We start from the raw sequence: 18,635 nt of genomic DNA on the forward strand, positions 1-18,635 counted from the left end.
ATCAGTATAGTGGATGACAATATTAATTCTATTATTACATGCAACCAGCAACCTCCATGCCATGTAAAATATACTGAAGATAAAATGGTTTAAGAACTGAAGCCTAGGCTACCAAAGACTTTTAGACAGAAAGGAGAGTTATCCAGGAAAGTATAACAGTAAATATGTACTTCAACAAGGAAGCTGGAAAAAGAGCCTGGAGTCCTACCCAGGGATTTAATCTGATTAAGTAGTTAGAAACTTCCCTGACTCATCGACTTTATCTTCCTGGAACACAGAACTTAACAAGCAGTACAGAAAGACAAAATAGGAAAAGTGGTGACAGCACTTATCAAGTACCCTAAGATGATCTGAAAAGCTAGCACAAGAAAGTGAGAGAATCTATTAATGGAACAAAATGAAAGTGAAGTGGCTTAATAGTGGACTTGTCATTCATCTTAAAAGACCAGGACGACCATGCAGAGAAAACTTGAGAGTGGAGGTTGTGTAGGAATTTCACAGAAAATTCATGCTTTTTCCACAGCTCTCAGAATCAGCTTCATTAAGTGCAAGGCAAATAAAAGCAGAGAAAAGCAATTATTATCCACAGTGCTTAACAGACGCAGCAGACATTTCCCATTTGAGCTGAGAGGGTGTGAACTGAATTAGCAAGGGTGGGGCAGAAAAAGATCAAAACTGAAGAACACAGTGGTTGCTAAGTTAGAAGGAAAAAGCACACAGTCAAAGCTGGGACCATTATCATAGGAAGCAAAAGCCAACACAGTAAAGACTGAGATGCAGAGCAGTACAGAAAAGCCTGGGTAACACACAAGTAAGGATTAAAGAGTTCACAAATGAGGAATCATGAATCACAGCAAATTATCTGGATGATCAACATGCTGTGTGGCACAAGGCAAAAAGAAAGGCAGAATTCATTTAATATACAGAGTGAATGTATTCCATAATAGTCAACAGGCAAGTAAGATCAAGATGTGGATGTATAACTAAGCAGCTGAGGTTTCAACAGCTTCTGTTGAGGACTATGAATTTAATTAGACCTTCAAAGACCCTTCTGATATTCAGGTCCTCTTAACCCTCGAGTAAGACTATTTTTCTTTAACCAAAATCTGTTTTTATCCTGAACCTACTGAACAAGGTAGGACTTTTAACTCAATGTTGTATTTTAGACATAGGGGCCTGCAGACCAAGTGTAGCTAGTGTACACCCCCCTCTGAGCTAAGATTACTATTTTCTAGTACCCTAACTAAACAGAAAATGAGTATGTTTGCATAAGGTATTAGTAACAGAGATTAAGCTTCATTTTCAAGTGCTTCCAGAACTCTCAGTTAAAGGGAACATGGCTCTTGAAAATTCTAAATCTTACTGTTTTCAAGACCTTTGCTTTAAACTAGTTTTTCTGTGTATGAAATCACACAATTTATCTTATGAACAAAAATAAGTTTAAAGCCCTTTAAAGTGTTCTGCTCTTCCTTACACATTTCAAGGGTGAGAATCAAAAAATCTCAGACCTACAGAGACAGGACTTGACTGACTCCTGTGAACACAGGTTTGTCCTACAACTGATTATGGAATCATCCTGCAGATAAAATTAAGACTGATAACTGTCTGACCACCTAAAAAGCAGGTTCATATGTAAGTTACTTTAAACTACTGTCCTTGAGCTACATTTCTATGCTTTTAGTGCTATTAATCTAGTTAAATGTTTTGGTATGAAAAATAATTTAGTTTTTTAAAAAATAAGTTAACTGGTTTCAACTTCATCACTATACCAAGAACAGTGAATTTTTACGGATTATACCAATTTAGTTCTGAAATCCAGACCCACAGCAGTGTCTTATATTAATATTGTCTACTCTTGAGTCCAGATATTTTGACCACAATCCTCAGATATTCTACTGTGATCCTTCTCCTCATTCACCTCCCTTCCAGACAATAACTTCCAAAAGTACACACGTAAAAAAGTTTTTAAACATTTCTGTACTAAGTCTTGGAAATGAGATTTGGTGCAAACATGTCCAAATGGTTTAACAAATGTAGCTTGTTATTATTTGTTGTACAACAGATAATACTTAGCTAAAAGATAAGCAGGGATAATTTCTGGACCTTGCTTAGTTTATTTTTGAGGTAGGTCTAACTAGCTTGGGGTGGAAGGAACTGTTTCTGTTTTGATACTGATCATCAGTAGCCCACTGAATAAAGGCCAAGCTACTGATGTCCAATACAGCTCCTCCAGTGAAATGGACTAAACATCTAAACACTTCAGATACTTCAAAAATACAGAGTTGATTGATCTCTATGCTTCTTCAAGATGCAAAGAACTGAAATGCACTCTTTGGCTTTAGCATCCTTTAAGGCTGAGTTTTCAAAAAACTACATAACTATCTTTCTAAAAACTACAGTATAATAGAACCTACAAGGAAATCTTGAACAAGGTTAAGGGGAAGCAATGCATTGCTTTGCTAATCCAAGGAGACATCAAAAAGCAAGCACAAAGAGCTTTCCTGTGATAAAGAAGGTTTCTCTTCCAAAATGCACAGGTAAGTTGGCAGGTTAGTTTGTTTTTCTTTTAACTCTGGGGAAAAGGACAGCTGGCAGAGCACAAAAGAAAAAAGCATAAGAGATTATGGAAGATATTATATCTAGCCCAGGGTAGTCTCATAGGAGTATCCTAGTTTAGTAGTCAAGATATCATAATCCATCAGCCTACCTGAGCACCTTGAGAGAAGTACCAATACACATCTACTCTGTTTTGTTCCCATCTCAACCAACACCTTTATACCTTTCCACCAGCCATCAGAGCTATGCTATTAGCTTAAGTGACCTTCACTTCACAGAGATTACATTCTTCTCACCTTGAAAACTTTTCAGCCAAAGTTACAAAATGTATGACCAGCCATGTGACCACTTTGATCTGTGCAACTCAATTCTTTCAGAGCTTGAGCTCTGACCTGACCCACAATGAAAATCTAGTTCAGTGTTAAATAATTACGTAACATATTACTTAATCTCTCCAGGTTTAATGTTACAGAACTACCAGAAAGTTCTACAGAAAAGAAGTTATACTTTCCTTTTCCCCTCATTTAACACAAAGAGCAGATTTTCCATATATGACACTTAAGACAAATACTCTTATCAAAGATCTGTTATTCTGGCATGTTATAAACCTCCCTTTGTATAATATTAGTAATCATATTGTTTGTGTATTTTTTGGGAAACACTTAGGTTCATTGTACTGCTTAAATTCATCTATGTAAATAGCTGACCCTAGGCTATGTTCTACCCCTCTAGCAGCTCAGATTACTTTGAAAAGTGATTTTGTGCTCTTCAAAAAATTAAGTCTAGCAAAATACAGGATGCTGCTACAACCATTATAATTTCCTTCTCCTACAAATTTAAAGAGTGGTACTACACAGGCCAGATACAAGTCTCAGGTGTTTTCAGGAACCTATGCAGGTGCTGAATTTTCAATTCATTCAGTTTATTCTTATTCCTCTCTAAAGAAGGGTATGCCTTTTTGCAGAAGGAGAACAAAAACATTATTACTGCTTCAACAAACACCAGATGTGTTCTGCAAATTCAACTACCTTTGTTCCTCCAGCCATTTTGGTTCTTGTACCTGCTTAGTTCTTGCATCTGTATCTATTGGTTTGATACTCCCCTTCACACCTAGATGTATTTTGGGGTGAGGAGGATAAAAAGCAAAGAATCTCTATGTTGAAGCTTGTCCTTGTACTCACTGGAAGACACAGGATATGTCAGGGGCTAGCTGGCAGGTGTCCTCTGAAGACACGCAGGAAGCCCGCACAGCGCGTTATTAAAGGTGACACCGCACACTGGGCTAAGGGAGCACCATTCCCCAAACACACAACTTCCAAGCCTGGGCAAAGTGACAATGAACAAGGAAGACAGTACTAATACAAACACACCAATCCAGAGCCAGTAAGACACTTGGAAAGTGAACCTCTTAAAAACAGAAGCTTTAATGCACCCTCCTCCACAGCGTGGATGAGGTCTGTGACTGAGGTCTACAAAGGCAGCCTTTTCCAGATGAAAAATGCCACAGTGTCCAACTTCTCTCAATACACCATGAAAGTATTTTTAATAATGGAACTTATGGAGTGTTTTTCTGTAGATGCCTCTACATTTGCAGGTTGATATCTTGGTTGTTTTGTTAGAGTTTTTTAAGAGACAGTAATCTTTTTAAAACAACAATCCTTTCCATTGTTAGCATAAAACAAGTTCCTTAGAGTAGGAAGAATGAGAGAACAGTACCAAGCTGGCCTGAAACTACATCTGGCCCGGAACCTCACAAAAATGGTAAAAATTTCCATTAACACACTGAGCTGCTATTCCCTGAATAGATACTGTTCTTGCTGGGAAAAAGTTTCTAAGATATTCAAAAGTTTTGTCCAAGATAACTTACTGATAACACATCAGCTTCAAGTTTTAGGGGCAAGCCAGGGTAGGAGAGAAGAGGATATTAAATCTATCATACCTTTTTAAGTTTGGAGAATACAAGATGAGGACAAATTTATCGTAGAAACATGTGAAAACTGTTTCATGACATGGAATTTTTCCAGAGACCAAGCCCTTAAATTATGGAAAGTATTCTAGGGAACCCAGATAGAAACAAAGCAATGCTTTTAACTGTGTCCAGAATTACTGAAACCAACACAAAACCTTTGAAAGGTTTTCTTTAAAGATGATCTGAGCTCTTGAGGCAAGATGTAGCTAAAGAAAAAGTAAGATCTTCCCTTTAGCTGAAGTACTGTTTTGGAGACTGAAAATCCAGGTATGAGAAACCATTGATACACTGGTTTTCTCTAGCAGCCAGCACAGGACTTTTTACAGCAGTGTTTAGAGGGCTACTATGGAACTATGAATATAACAGACTAGGTCAAATATTTACACAGGGGCCTGGGTGTCTGAAGAACTGAACTGCCTGCTTCCCACTGCTCTTGGCATTCACATTTAGCTTCAATTCCTGCCAGTGTAGCTATCTAGTACCACTGCTTCAAAAGACACTGCTTATAGATTTGTAGGTCAATAGTTCTTTTTCTACATTCATCTACTTGAAATGAGGGAAGTCTTTGGTTTGGATATCCAAGCCTTGTTACCTTCAAGTAAGAGAAAACAGCATACACTTTCATTAACACTATGCATTATTTTAAATTCTCTCTTCTGTATTGCATAACAGAAAGCTCAGAAAGCACTGTGTTCCCTTGCAAGTCTCTACCTACATAAAGCTTACATTGCCAGGAAAATATTCAACCAGCCAAATAATCAGAGGTCATCACAAGAGCAAGTAATCAGCCTGATCTGGCTGGACGTGCATGTGTGTGCAGGAAAAATAGAGTGGGTGAAAAATTCTACAGGAATTCCACTTCATAAAGAATGTAGTTCTGGGCAGTTTACACTACAGCAAAACCTATTTTCAACATCAAAGCAGTGGAAACACCGAGGAGGGGCAGCTTTCTTCACAGGTTGTGGACATTTTGTATAGGTCCATTAAGATAAGCAAAGATTAGGACTTGCCATCAGGCTAACCCCTATAGAGGGGTTAGAAACAATAGTAGGTCACTTGTGATTTTCTTTTTTTACTGGAATTATCACAATCCACTGACTACAGTGAAAATGCTCAACTCAAGAATAGCTGCTTGCATAGATTTCCTGCTTGCCTGCAAATGCATTTACCTCAAAATCTGTTTTTAAAAGGAAAGTATCTCTAAAGCTATGGAATAAATCTGTTTCAGTGCCAAAGAGCTCAGTATTTCTTTCATCACAACTATGATTTAAAAAAAGGACTAAAATTCTGAGGAAGCTTTCAGACTTTTTTTCTGGGATAGAGACAAGCTAATCCTGGAGCAATAAAGAGGCACTCATATTCTTTTCAAGTGTTTGTGCCCAGGATATTATAGCTTCTTATGTGTAAGAAAGTGTGTCTTCTAAGAAGTAGTCCAGGCCTGGCTCTAACACATCTCAGGGTACACAGCAATTTCATAGCTGGCCATACAAAAGATGAGCATGCCAGACATGTGGAATTTCTTTCTGAACACTTCTCTTGTATCTAAGGCAGAATGATGGAATTAGAGGTTTTGTTGAACTTCAACTCCTACATTACAGAACCCTTAAGCTCTGCAACAACAACATGGACTGCAGCTGGCCCACTATATATTTTTTTTTCTTTTCTATATAAAAATGGGGATAAAAGCAAAACAAAGATGGTTTCTCACTAGTCTGTATTTGTAAGGCAGACATGAGGCATAATGATTTTTTGAGGAGAGCAATCTTTAGAGAATATACCATTTCTCCCCAATAGCTTCTACAGCTAGCACATGATGCAACCATCTGGTCCTCCAACAACTGCCTTTTGTACATTTTGCAAGGACTCTGGCAAGAGACAGAAGTAAATGCTCCTGTAAATCTACCAGATCTGCTGCTGATATCACCACCAGTGGTGGGAGGAGGCACAGTATGCTAAGTATTAATACACCAGACTCATACTTTGACAGAGACCTGTGTTGTGAGTGCTGCCAGTGTTATCTCCTATCAGATCTGTGATAGGTCACAGTGAATCCAGGAAAACCTAGCTAGAACTTGCGTTGGGTACGATTACATTTTAAAAGTGAAGATGATGAACTTGAGCAACAGTGAGAAACCAGATTAACCTATAGGCTCAAGTGGTTTCTCAGCAGAAATGAAGCACATCTGTTCCTTCCAAGCTGGAGAGCTGAATCTGACCTTTGGAAAAGACATATGAAGGCTTAGACGTCAATACTGCTCCAGCAGTACAACCAGAAGTTGTGGGATAATGATAAAACAGTTTAATATTGGCAGGTTCAAGTTTCTAGACAATGAAACAAATTACAATAAGCACTTTACAGCAAGGTCTCTCTTTCCACACAACTTCAGACCTGCTTCAAAAACTACCAATGCACACAGATAAGCTCAGCCTGCTATGCACTGTGGTTTACTGCTCAATTTCTGCTGAAAAAATTATCAGCTCTGCAGACACTTTCTGTGTACCTCACACAGGTCATAAGATCACTCATTGCAACATTTAAGTGCTAGAAACTTCACAGCTCAGTTTACAGTTCTTTTCTGTAAAGTTTTAGATTTTAAATGAAGGCTTGACATAATGTATGCTAAGCAATGCACTTATGTGCTTTTCTTACTCTTTTCTCTCAACTCCTTTTCATAATCTTTCCTCTCCCACTCAATTTTAGCCCACTTCTTCTCACAGCAGATCACTGCTGTTTTGTCCAGTGTCACTCAGCACTGGAGGAAATTGAAGGCTGGCAAGTGACAGCTCTTACTTTTGGTTTTTTTTACTTGACTAAACTGTACACATACTTCTTTCTGACATTTAATAAGGAAGAATTACAGGAGGTTTCTGAGCTTTTAGATAATCCACTTTTTTCCCCAGGCTTTTTTCTCATTTGTGTAATTTCATACATCACCTCCAAGATATCTTCAAATGCCCTCTTCTAAACCTTCTGATATCCCTGATACTGCCTGCACCAAACTAATACCTTTTTCTTTTACTTGAAGATAAGTTTTCATGTCTAAAAATTATTCAGACAAAGCAAGCAGTAATATCCTGCTGTTTAACCTGTTTTGTCTCAATTTTTTCAGACATATTCAATGTTTAAATAACCATCCTATTTTTACTGGTTTTTAAGAGGAGAATAGCTTCATGATCTAAAGCAGGAAATCTAATGCCAGTAACCCACTAATAATCCAGAGAGCTAGTACAAGAAACTAAACAGAGCAAGTGTCATTTCAGTCAACAGTAAATGAAGCACACAAAAATATTTTGATTTCTAAAGCTAGAAAATTATTTGATCTAGGAATAGCTTTCTTAATTCTTTGGTGCATAATATCTTGAGTAAGACTACAAATACAGTAATTCAGCGGTCTCCCAAAGTAGTATGGCCTTTGCATTCACAACAGGTACAAAGTATTTTCCCTTACCTTTGTTCTGTAGTGAAAAGGTAAAGCACTGCCTCATGGCTTTCTGCTGCTGTGGTGAGGGTTACTTACCGCTTCAGAGTTATCAATGAAAGGGTCTGTCTCGTCGTAGCCATAGCCGATGTCGATCAGATCCTGCAGGCGATCTTTCCGATGCTTGTGGGGCTTGCCACCCTGAAGACAAAGCAAGTGTTACACCACTTAGGAAACATATGAAAGCAGTGCTCTAAAGCCTACAAAGCATAAGGCACTGGAGGAATAGTCATTCAAGGAATTAGCAGTTTTGCTTTCTTGAATGCTTCCTTGAAGATGGTCTAGATGGCTGATGAAAACTTCCACACAGATGCATTCTGGCAAATGTGCCTCACCAGAATCACCCCTGAAAGGCAGCCACTAGCAACCTTTTTCTGCAAGACCAAGATCTTCCTAACATTTCTTATTTAGAGAGGTTTTCCTGTCCTATATATATTGTATATAGTGACTGGACTGCTAATGATAGAAGGGTTGGGATAATTTAGAAAGTGTTAAGTTTTTCAGTGTCATATTACAGTGTCATTACAAGGGAAAATAATGATACCTTAGTATTCATTAAAGTGTTTCCCTACACAAGATGGATTAATTCTCTATTGCACATAAAAAGTTGAGTTTTAAAAAACATAAAATGTTACTTGAGTATTAAAAAACAGAAGCTGCATTACAAACTATGGATGGATTAACTTAGCTCCAGGAGCTAGTAAAATTAATTTTAATCTGCAAGTATTCTTTTCATGTGGAAATTTAATTGTTAAGTCAAATAAAGACTCACAGCTAGCTCAAATATTCAGGAAATCTAAACTTAAAAACTTAAGGTTAGACAAAAATCTTCTTAGGATATAAGGCCTAGTTTTCTTGCTCACATACATTGTCAAAATAATCAATAAAAGTCTTAAAAGATCAAAATCACAAAAAAACTCTGCCTTCATTTAAATGGTAACTCCCATGAATTCAAGACTTGCTCCTGAAACTTCTCTGCCTGCACCCTACAGCTCTGAGCATTCTTAGAACAGGTCAGTCTTTCTAAGTGTGACATCCAAATATCTCAGTCCATTGGTTACTATGAGAATGCAGCCACTGCCCAAAGGCGGTTTCACCCCTGCACGTTTATCAGTAGTGTAAGCATCTCAACACCTCCATTTTAACAAGATTTTGAGAACATGCAAGTTTGTCACAAAGTAAAGCATGTGCTCTTGCAAGCAAACAGTGTATCTCTCACATATACTTAAACAAATGCAATAGTCCTAGGAGAAAAACCTCAAAAGTAAGTTCAGTTTTTATTCACATTTCCAAACTACATTCCAAGCTAAGTATTGCTATCATCTCCTACAATCACTCATCTGGAAAAACATCTGAATGACTGCAAAGTTCCAAAACATGCAGTACTTTTTTTTAAAAAAAGAAAGTTTACATTAGATAGATGAGAGAAGAAAAAGTAAGTTAGAAAAAGGCAGCACTTAAGAACTCTGATTAAACTCCAGTGCAAAAGCTTATATAATTCATGATTCTGACTCAGGTGCCAGCAGGCTAAGAATGCTTCATAAACCATATCTCACCTGTACTGAACTCACTAATGTGTAATGCAATCTATCTCTGTACTACATATATCTTGCTAGTAACCATCAACATCCTTGTTTGCAAGTCTAAAATCTTTTTGCAGCAATGGTTCTCCCATGATTCTACTATTCCAGTATAATAAAAGGGCAATAAAAAAAATTAAATTTCCAATACATTCTGACTGTCAGAAAACCAGATAAAGAACAAAGTAGCAACAAAAAAAAAAGTCTTAAAATAGCTGAATGAACAAAACCAGTCTTAAAATACAACCTGCATTCAGACATATGAAAATATCTGAACCACTGTGTGTAATTAAGAGATTTTCCTTCAGGCCTGGCTCTACCCAGTTCTGTTTAAGGATCTGTGCTGAGATTTCACATGATCAAGATGTTAAGGACGCAAGAGTGCAGCAGAAGAATAAAGGGATTATCTGTGTCAGTGTCCACCATGCAGCACTTCAGGGAACTTTTATGACTGCAGCTTTCCTCCAATCTTTTTGTCCTAGAACACAAGTCATCACAATACTAGAGCAAATTAAGGTGCCTGGCTCCTGAAGCTGCAAATACTACTCATGCAAGTATTCAGAAAAGCCAAAGATGACTTTAAGATATTAACTGTGTCATTAAACCTTGCATTTAAATAACCTTTGCCCAACAGGACTAGAAGGTAGGTGGTAAAATAAAAGGCCAATACCTGAAGAATCTTGAAGAGAAGAATTTATAAACCAGTAAACCTGGTCTTTAAGGTGGATATGTTAATAAAAGCTATCAACAACAGAACCCAAGCACAAGAATATAGAGAGCAGGAAGAAATGCTGGTGGAAGAAAGCATTTCAAATGCTTTAGAAGTGTTTCAAACATCTTTAAAAACAAGAAACTCTCACTAGATAAGGAAGGTCCACTTAAACTGATGTCTGATCTACAGCTAGGTAAGAAAAGGTAAGAATAGTTATCTCATTTTGGCAAAGAGTGATCAGCAAAATTATTATGGAATATGTATTCATTCCTTTAGAAGCAACAGAGCAGGTGAAGAGCTGGGAAGGACAGGGGTCTAAGATGACAATTTACTGAGGAAAGTAAAGCAAAATGAAAACAACTGAAGAATCATTTAAGACCTTATAGTTGCTCTGAATTTAGTATGATAAATAGGCAGTTAAATTCAGCATCAATAGAGCAAGGTAAGCCACACAATGTAAGTACAACCTAAGCAAAAAACCTAAAAAAACAAACAGCATGCTGCAAATTTGTTATGCTGCTCAGGAACCACTGGAGTTGCAAGGCACAGTTCAGACATTTGCTTAATCAAAAATGATCAAAAAATGAGTTGGGACTTAAAAAAAAATGGAACAGAGAACCAAACCAGAAGTCATCATTATAACACTGAAATATCAGGCATCATACCATTAATATCCTTTCATTAAAAAAAAAAAAAAAAAACCACAATTAGAACAAAAAAGAGAACAGTAAGCCAACAGGGACGTTTAAAGACAAAAAACACCAATGTTAAGAAGACACCACAGCTGGAGAACTAAAGGGCTGGATTTAGATGATAACATCAAAATCACATGCAATGTGCAGAAGAACTGGAAGTGTTTCTGTTTCTTACAGTACAGAAACTATGGGGCACTACAAGATCTCATCAGGTATAAACACAGCATGTTTTTATAGGACAGTCACCATGATACTCCAGTGCTGCGGAACACAGAAATACAGTCACAATCTGGTAGATTTCTGGCAGAAAGCTTTAAAAAGAATAAACATGTGACCTTTGGCTTTGAGAGAAATTAAGATACAACACAGGCTGCCAGACAGGCACAGTGCAGTAATATCAATGAACACTTGCTCTATTATACTTTCAAGTATGAGATTCCACTAGTGTCAGAGACTAGGCTACCATCCATTAGATGGATCTTCATTTTGATCCAAGAAAAGCTCTTACACCTGTACAATACGGTCCAAGGTTCAGTGTGTGTTCACAACAGTGTTTGATTTTATCTAGAGAGTAACAGCAATCAAAACAATGAAAATGGGAACCCTTCAGAGCAGATTTTTCATGCTGATGTTTAGTATGTGCAGCAATTACAGGAGAGCTCTGAATAATCAGGTAAAAAAATGGTACTTCATGCATTTTGTTTTACAAGGACTTTTTCATAGGCCTCTCTTAGTATCTGCAAAATATATCAAACAATGTACTGATTTGGTTATGAGTACAGCAATTTATCTAAAAAGAAGTAAAAAGTCTTCAAGGCAGACTGCTTTTGATGCATCAAATTTTCCAGAAGTACTGTCACATGTTATGATTAAAACCAATGTCTGACTCCATTTTAAACAGATATCTTAGATAAGTAATACCTAATTAGAGGAGGATACAGCACTTCTGCAAACCTGAAAAAAAACCTTTATTTTTTTCTCATACAACCACTGATTTAATTTCCAGTAAAGCACTGTTAAGGAGTGTTACAGTGTAACTCCAGCTCAGAAGACTATCCTGCAGCTGGTCATTCACTTGAGGAGAATGGGAATCTACTACACGGGATCCCTGCTCCAACTGAAGCCATGCAGTGAATGTCTCACCACAAGAGGCAGAAGATGGCTGGATGCTGTCAGAACATGAGCCATTGAACTGGGTCAGCATTCAGAGATACAATGCCACTGAGCATGGATGGCAAGAAGAGACTGATGGCTCTTACATTGGAAGAGAAAGGACAGGGAGTTTCTAACACAAGTAATCTTAATCCCTCATCACCCTTCATGCTTAGTGGTTCTAACCTAGTAAGTGCTTCTTTATATAGAGGACATTCCCTTTCATGGGGTTGGAAGGGACAAAAGGCAAGTCAGAGAATGAAAGGCAAGGAATCAGAAGCGCAAGTAGTAAAGAAGATGCAAGTGCACCACAAATTCAAATTGTTGAAAATTGTAATTTTTTGTTACCTACTGCTTTCTAATGGTTCAAAGTACCTATTCGCCCCTTTCTGTGACTACTGAACACTGAACTGTGGTTTCTTAAGTCTGACAAAATGCTTTGCCCATATATGTACAGGTTCAGCTTTGATGGATGCATAAACATATATGTAAAATTAGATTACTTCCACTACCACTCCCTCCTACATATATTGCTTTACATACTTCCATTGACTTTCATCAACTGTAGTTAAGCAACTTGTTTCAGACATTATAAAATCCTTACCATTTTAATAGCAGAAATGAGTTTTCTAAAAAAGTGTGACTAAAACATTTTTCTCTCACATTCAAAAAATTATTTATAATTCAAATTAAAACAGCATTTTGGAACAGCCTTCTCAATTCATATTGGGTTCTCTCAATCTCTCCAAAAGATGAGAATAATTCTTTTCAGTTTAAGAGTTGATTTTGTTATGTATCACAGCTAGCATGCCTTGAAGTAGTAATTACTTCTACAGACTATGTAGGCTGAGCACTTAGAAAAATCTGCCTTTGCCAGAAAAAAAAATCCAAGTAAGTCAGACAAAAAAGATTTTAATATGTATATTAATAGCAAAAGATACAAATGACTGCTCTTGTTTCCCTTCTTTATTACTGAGGGGTTCATTCGTAATCCAGAATATCAACATGCCTCAGCATGATGATGAGCTCTGATTGCCAGCTCAGACTTAATCACCCAACCCTACCCATATGAATTCCTAAAGACCTGTTTGGGTGTGGTTTTTGTCATCATTTTCTGATTTCTACCTTCATTTACTAGTGAAAGGCTCTTCATGTTGCTAGCTAGTGTTGTTCAAGTCACTCACACTACACTTTGCAGAGCCAGTAGAGTATCTTCAGGCAGTTGGCAGCTACCAGACATTCATCGAGCAATGATTTACTATTTAACAAATAACTTCCTATGGAAACATTCCAAACTAGTCAGGACATCAAGATTCATCAGTATTTAGCCCAAAGAGAAGACCTCTTCAATAATACACAACAGCATTATATAAAAATTTTTTCCTCCAGCACAATGCAGAGCATGAATATTGACCACATCTATTATCAAGATTACCAAGATTATTCTTTTCCAAGAATAGCTTCACAAGCTATAACATCTATAGACAAATCTATTTAGCAGACTTGTCTGATAAGCTTGTGGCAGCTTCAAGGTACTTAAATGAAATACTGTGAGACAGTCATCGCTGAAATGTACAGAAGTCATCTGACACTACATTAGCAACCTCATTCAGGAAAAAAACCACCAACATAATCTGTTATCACTATTAAATATCTGTATTTTTTAACAAAGTGCAGTAACTCACGTATTTTGCCTCAAACTTCTTGGCAAGCATTTCTACTTCATGTCGCTCACGTTGTTCTTGTTCATCGTTATATGGATCCTCTAAATGAACCGATTTCTTCTGAAAAATGCAAAAGTTACACATTCATTCCATAAGAAACAGAGTGCATCTCAAAACCTATTAAATGTCAGAAAACAATGCTCTGATGACTAAGTTGTCAGAATTTATACTTAATCTCTAAAAATCACTCAGGTCTTTGAATTGCCATCTAGCTGCTTTTCTTCTGATGACAACAAAAGCAGAAGAATTAAGATACTCAAACTTGTATTTTACCAAGCATTCCACAACAACCTCAACTATAAGTCTAAGCATAAGAGAGAATTATTTTTTTTTTTAGAAAAAATTCTCTCTAATCACAACTCCTTTTTACCTCTTCTTCCACTCACTGGCCCCTCTAACAGACAGGATGTACATGATGCGTTAACCAGGAAGGAAGCAGCCAGAAGACTAAAAAGCTCAGTAAATTATAACCATAATTAATGTAAGTCTTTTATCTAAAGAAAAAAATTACAGTGCAAGAGTTAATTTCAGTGATCATAACTATGTTAGCCACAAAAGAGATTTCATATTGCAGCTATACATACAAGGAGGGAGTAGCCCCTTACTTTTTGGTGTTTTTTAGAAAAGAGGTTTTCACTGAGACAAAGTCAATGAACAGAGTATACATAGTGCTCTTGGTTTTTTTTAATAAGTCATGGCAGAAAAACAGGGCTGCCCTCCTTCAAACTGGAGTTCACATAAATACAGGAATTGCCAGGAGGAAGGTACTAGGATGCTAAAATATGGTGGAATGGAATTCCATTTTGCAGAACTTTATGGATGGCAACTGATTTTATTGCACATGGACTACTCACCAATGAATAAATGAAGATGTATGAAGAATAAAAAAAAAAAGTTCAGAAAAGAAGACCTTTCCTCCACAGTTTAAGAAGCCAGAATATTGACTAAATGGTGACCAAACCAGCTCATTAGCATCAAGACCAATGTAATGAGGAAGGTAAGCTAAGCAAAACTGCAAACACCACATAATTACAATACATTTTCCAGACTGAGTATTTGGAGAAAAAAATTAATAGAGGCTATAGTTACTCCTAAAACATAAATTAACGCCACTTACTGATTTCCTGCAGGCATAATTAAGTATAAAATACTGCTCAATTCATGAAACATCGTTGGAAAAGGTATTCCTCATCTTCTGCTAGGCATATATGGCTTTTTTCTAACTGTGAAAGGAGACAAGATTGAGCCTAAAGTTCAATGAAACTTAGTACTTAAGTGTTAACTTGCCTCTCTTCATCAAACACTCAAAGCTGAGTAGCAATTTACTTAAGCTTCAGTACTGAAAACTGAAATTCAAGCAAATTTTAGTTGTTTGACTGTTTCTAAGGGATGGATGGCTCTTGAACTAAGACATTACTACTTCAGCACCTTTGGAGCCTGTTCAACAGAAGCCAACTTGAGCTTCTGGCTCATCCACTTTGACTTGGGTTTTATGCACCAAGCCTCAGCCACCCCAAAAGAAATGGGAGCACACTTTCACTTCTGCCAGCATTTAAGAGGCAAATAATTCCTTCAACCACACAAACTTATTACTCACATTCAAAACTTTACATAATTCCTCCCAGAAGATGAGCTCTACAAACAACCGTATCAAAGGATGTTCTCTTTATCAAGGCAAAAAAGGACAAGGACAGCACAAGTGTTTAAAATAAACATTTCCACTAGCTTCTGATTCAGCATAGGAACCTAAATTCAGAATTAAAAAAAGACATAAGTTGCACTGCCAGATCAGTTTTAGGATTCTCTATCACTTCATTATTATATAACTACTATTATCATGGCCTATTAAAGCCATATTTGAAGTTATGCCTATGCACCAGTGCTTGCCTTCCTTTGGAGAGCTTTTCTTGGTTGCTACAGTTCCTACAAGAATACTACAAGATAGACAGAGAAGCTCCTGACTTTGTAATGTTAAATTTTAATGGGAAATGTTATTAAAAAGTTGAGAAACTTTTTATAAGGGAGGAGTCAACAATAGCTTCCAGAAAACCAAATCCATCTTCACCTCTACAAAAAAATTGCATAGTAAAGTATCTGAACTGTTAATTTTAAATTGAAACATTATTAAAACAACAAATTTTGAAATCTAAAACTCCATTTTAAACCACAAAATTAACTACCAACTAGTAACTACCTACTTTGAAAAAGCAAATTTCAAGATTTTAAATCTTCCCTAATATTAGAGTAGCTTTTCCAAGTTATAGCATGTAACAAGCAAGAAATTAAACTGACAGGCCAAGTATACATCAGGTTTTAAACATGAGTAAAAGTTCAGAATCACTTTAAGAGGATACTAGTTTATGACACTGTTTTCATAGTAAATCAGCTGATTGTTCCACAACCCAGTAACAGAAGTGCCATTACAATCCATTCATTTTAATTTGGACTCTAAGGAGCTGAAACATATATGAAGTTTCTTATAAAGCATTATTATCACTGTCTCTACCATAAAAGCAGTTTCTGATCCCAGTTGTACCAAAATCCCCTAAATCAATGCTCTCCCACCCCCAGAAGACATGGAATTTGCATCAGAACTACATCAGAAAGAGCCCGTTTTTCCCTGAGCATGTGATTAGGATACCACCAACCTTCAGAATAAAAGGCAGCTATGGAACTAGGAACTGCCAAAGGGAAAAGCCAGCCTTCAAGTACTGAACCACTTCTAAACACTAACACAATTTTCACCTTCACAGAACTGCTCAGAAAGATTGCACTTCAGAGAGCAGCATGATTATGCTACACTAATTCTGAGGAGTCATAACTGGCACTGTTTGCCCACAACAGCTGTAGGACAGGATGAACAGAAGGAACCTTTTAACTTGCATGACAAGATCTGAGGGATTAAAATCAGTCACTGATTTTTCTGCCTTCCACACTTGAACACAATCCAGTGTGTATATTCCTCCTACAGCAGAAAAAGTGAGCAGCTTGCTAAGTATAGCCACAGCACCGTCATCTCCTAGAAACACTTTGGTGCAGAAGAAAAGTTTTAACCATATTCAAATTTGTCCTGGATGTAAAAATCCCACGGCAGTATCTGTACTGGTATTTGATACTTGCTTTTATCACCAGATCTACCACAACCTTCTAAGTAGTAGTTACTTGCCCTCTGCTTTTTCCAGTAAGAGACAAGCTTTCTCTAAAACTGTGCACTGGATTAAAGAGAAGCCACAACTATTTAAATCAAGTACAACTTCACTCAAATAAGTACAACTAAGAAGGAGCAGCTCAAGTGTAACCAGCTTAAGGACATGTGTCTCTCCTTCCTACTTGGAACAGTGGGCCCTGTTGATTGGCTAACACTGCTTGCTTCCTAAAGTCTGCAGAAGCTTTATCCTTAAAAAAACAAAGTAGTTCAAGTATCAAACACTTTCTGCTTGGAAGGAACAAGAAAGGAAGAACACTTTGGTTATTTCCTTGAATTAAGTTCTCAACACTTACAGGTGTGGTTACCTGTTCAATATTAACTCTCATTTATCCCTGTCTCCGCCAAGACCACAAAAACTCCTCTCCAAGTCTGCTAATGATCACTTCCCTGCTTCTCGAGGCTTATAGCAGAGCAGGACTTTATTTACCTGCACAGAGCCTAGGGACAAGCCGGAATACAGACCGGCGTGGTCAAGAGTTTCGTTCAGCTGCCGGTAAAGGGCTCCCAGGAAGGGAGGATGCAACACCTCTCGGGGCAGGGAAGGGGAGCGGCAGGGAGGTGAGCCGGAGTAAGCGGGACACAAGACAGTGGCGCTTCTCCGCCTCAGCCCGCAGGAGAAGCCGGGAGCCCTTGGCCAGCTCAGGGACAAGTGGGAAGCCTCCCCTTCCCCCCACGGGCACGGGCACGGGCACAGCCTCAGCACCAGGAGGAGCCCGCAGCGACGGCACGGCAGCCGGACATCCCTCCAGGACGCCGCCCCTCCCGCCGTACCGGGACCACCCCCGAGCAGCAAGGGGTAACCGGTAACACCGTCGGCAAGGCCGGGGCCGCCGGCAGCCGACAGGAGCAGGAGGAAGCCCGGCGGGGTCCGTGCCGGCGGGAGGGGAGGGAAGAAGGGGAAGTCCCGTACCCGCGAGTCCCCGCACAGCAGCAGCTCCGGGTAGCTGAACTCCACGCAGCCCTCCTCGGTGGGGTCCTTCAGCACCACCTCCAGGCGGACCGTCTGGCGGAGCGGGAGCGCCTCCCGCGGCGGCGGCGGCTCCTGCCGCCCGCTCTGGCGCGGCGGTGGCGGCAGCGGCGGTGGCTCGGGCCGTGGGGGCTCCCGCTGCGGCGGATGCTCGGGCCGGCTGGGGTCTCGGGGCGGCTCCGGGCGGGCAGCACTGTCGCCGGGCGGCTCGTGCGGCGGCGGCTCCGGCGGTGGCGCCTCACGGCCCGCCGGAGGTGGCTCCGGGTCGCGGCCCGCCGGCTCTCGATCCAGCGCCGGGCTCTCGCCCTCGCGGCGCCGCACGGGTGACAGGCTAATGAACGGCACCCGGCGCGGCTCCGCCATCCTCCTCCGCCGCCGCCCCCCCCCCGCCCGCCGTCCGCCGGCCCCCGCCTCACACGTTCGGTGACACCGCTCTCCGCGCTCCCTCCCACCGGCCCCGGCTCCTCCCTCTCCCTCCTCCCCGCTCCGCCGCCCGGTCGGAGCTACCCCTACGTTCTCCTCGCCGCCCCCGCCATCTTGGCGCCCCCCCACATAAATAGAGCAGCCCCGCAGCCCGCGCAGGCGCAGCCGGG

At 39.4% G+C, this 18,635-nt stretch overlaps 1 protein-coding gene across 1 annotated transcript in view; it reads right to left on the reverse strand.

Annotated features, from left to right (window-relative positions):
* The window catches only part of UBN2 (ubinuclein 2), a 52,352-nt gene extending 33,947 nt beyond the window's left edge, over nt 1-18,405 (reverse strand). The window contains exons 1-3 of the mRNA XM_058805881.1: nt 17,986-18,405; nt 13,829-13,927; nt 8,044-8,145 (exon numbers count right to left, since the gene is read on the reverse strand). Of these exons, the coding sequence (XP_058661864.1) occupies nt 8,044-8,145; nt 13,829-13,927; nt 17,986-18,405 (621 nt within the window). The remainder of the gene's footprint in view (nt 1-8,043; nt 8,146-13,828; nt 13,928-17,985) is intronic.
* Nucleotides 18,406-18,635: the final 230 nt, after the last annotated feature.

This window comes from Ammospiza caudacuta, chromosome 5, assembly GCF_027887145.1.
Source record: "Ammospiza caudacuta isolate bAmmCau1 chromosome 5, bAmmCau1.pri, whole genome shotgun sequence".
Taxonomy (NCBI): Eukaryota; Metazoa; Chordata; class Aves; order Passeriformes; family Passerellidae; genus Ammospiza; species Ammospiza caudacuta.